Consider the following 1,522-nt stretch of genomic DNA (forward strand, 5'->3'; position numbering starts at 1 on the left):
CCCACCCGCGGCCCAATCGGACGATTCCCCCATCGGAGGACGGAATCGGTCGACCAATCGCGTTCGTCGTCTACGCGACAACTTCCCGACCCCCCTTTTTTTTTTTTTTGGACTTTTGAAGGGTTTTTCCACCATTCTGAATGACCCTCCACATTGTCACACCCACCGCCCCACGCCCGACCCTGCCTGTGAACATCTCCCCTGGTGCCACCACCATCACCACGTGACCTTCTCCTCCGGTGTTCCCCCGTCCCCGCGTCCTCACCTGGGCAGAAGCGGGCGTGGCCCTGGGCGACCTGGCCGGTGGGGGGATGCGTCACCTGACAGGTGAAGGTCTTCCCTTCCAACCACTCGTGGTGGCTGACGTTGGTGCGACTGCTGACCACGTAGGTGGTGGCCCCTTCTTCCCGCCGCGGTGGCATTTGGGTGACCGGGAAGTCACTGGGGACACCGTCCACCAACCACTGCACCTTCACGGGGGGCGGGGCGAAGCCGGTGACGAGGCAGAGAAGCTCCACCCCTTCCTCCCCCGGTGATGACACCACCGTGGTCCTATGAACTTCTCCACCTGTGCCACCACCACAACCACATGACCTTCTCCTCTGGCGTCACCTCCTCCCCTGACCCCACCTCCTCCCCTGGTGCCACCACCATGACCACGTGACCTCTTCTGGTGCCACCTTCTCACCTCCCCCCCTGGTGCCACCACCAACGACCGCTCCACCTTCTCCAGTCCCACCACCACCGACTGTGCCACCTTCTCCAGTCCCACCACCACAACCACGCAACCTTCTCCAGTATCACCACCATGACCACGCTACCTTCTCCCCGCCGCGGTGCATTTGGGTGACCGGGAAGTCAATGGGGACACCGTCCACCAACCACTGCACCTTCACGGGGGGCGGGGCGAAGCCGGTGACGAGGCAGAGAAGCTCCCCCCCTTCCTCCCCCGCCGAGGGGCTGCAGGAGGTCGAGGAGAGGACCTGGACCTCCGGAGGAACGGCCTGCCCCCCACCTTGGCACTCTGTGGGGCGGAAGGAAGGGGGGAAGAAGGAGTTATGGGGTCAGGAGAAGACCTTCCGTGGTCCAATGGGTTTGGAGAACATCTCAACCCATGGCGGGAGCTATGGGGCCAGGAGAGGACCTTGGAGGAGTTATGGGGCCAGGAGAAGACCTTCCATGGTCCAATGGGTTTGGAGAACATCTCAACCCATGGCGGGAGCTATGGGGCCAGGAGAGGACCTCGGAGGAGTTATGGGGCCAGGAGAAGACCTTCCATGGTCCGAAGGGTCTGGAGGACCTCCTGCCCCATGGCAGGACCTATGGGGCCAGGAGAGGACCTTGGAGGAGTTATGGGGTCAGGAGAAGACCTTCCATGGTCCGATGGGTCTGGAGGACCTCCTGCCCCATGGCAGGACCTATGGGGCCAGGAGAGGACCTTGGAGGAGTTATGGGGCCAGGAGAAGACCTTCCATGGTCCAATGGGTCTGGAGGACCTCCCGCCCTGCCCCGCCCCGCCCAA

General features: G+C 63.1%; 1 gene segment (V, D, J or C); it reads right to left on the reverse strand.

Moving 5' to 3' along the window:
• The window catches only part of LOC104284508, a 14,162-nt gene extending 13,046 nt beyond the window's left edge, over positions 1–1,116 (reverse strand). The window contains 3 exon segments of the C gene segment in view: positions 266–470; positions 891–1,024; positions 1,113–1,116. Coding sequence covers positions 266–470; positions 891–1,024; positions 1,113–1,116 — 343 coding nt within the window.
• Between the last annotated feature and the right edge of the window lie 406 nt (positions 1,117–1,522).

This window comes from Charadrius vociferus, unplaced genomic scaffold (assembly GCF_000708025.1).
Source record: "Charadrius vociferus isolate BGI_N301 unplaced genomic scaffold, ASM70802v2 scaffold894, whole genome shotgun sequence".
NCBI classification, from domain to species: domain Eukaryota; kingdom Metazoa; phylum Chordata; class Aves; order Charadriiformes; family Charadriidae; genus Charadrius; species Charadrius vociferus.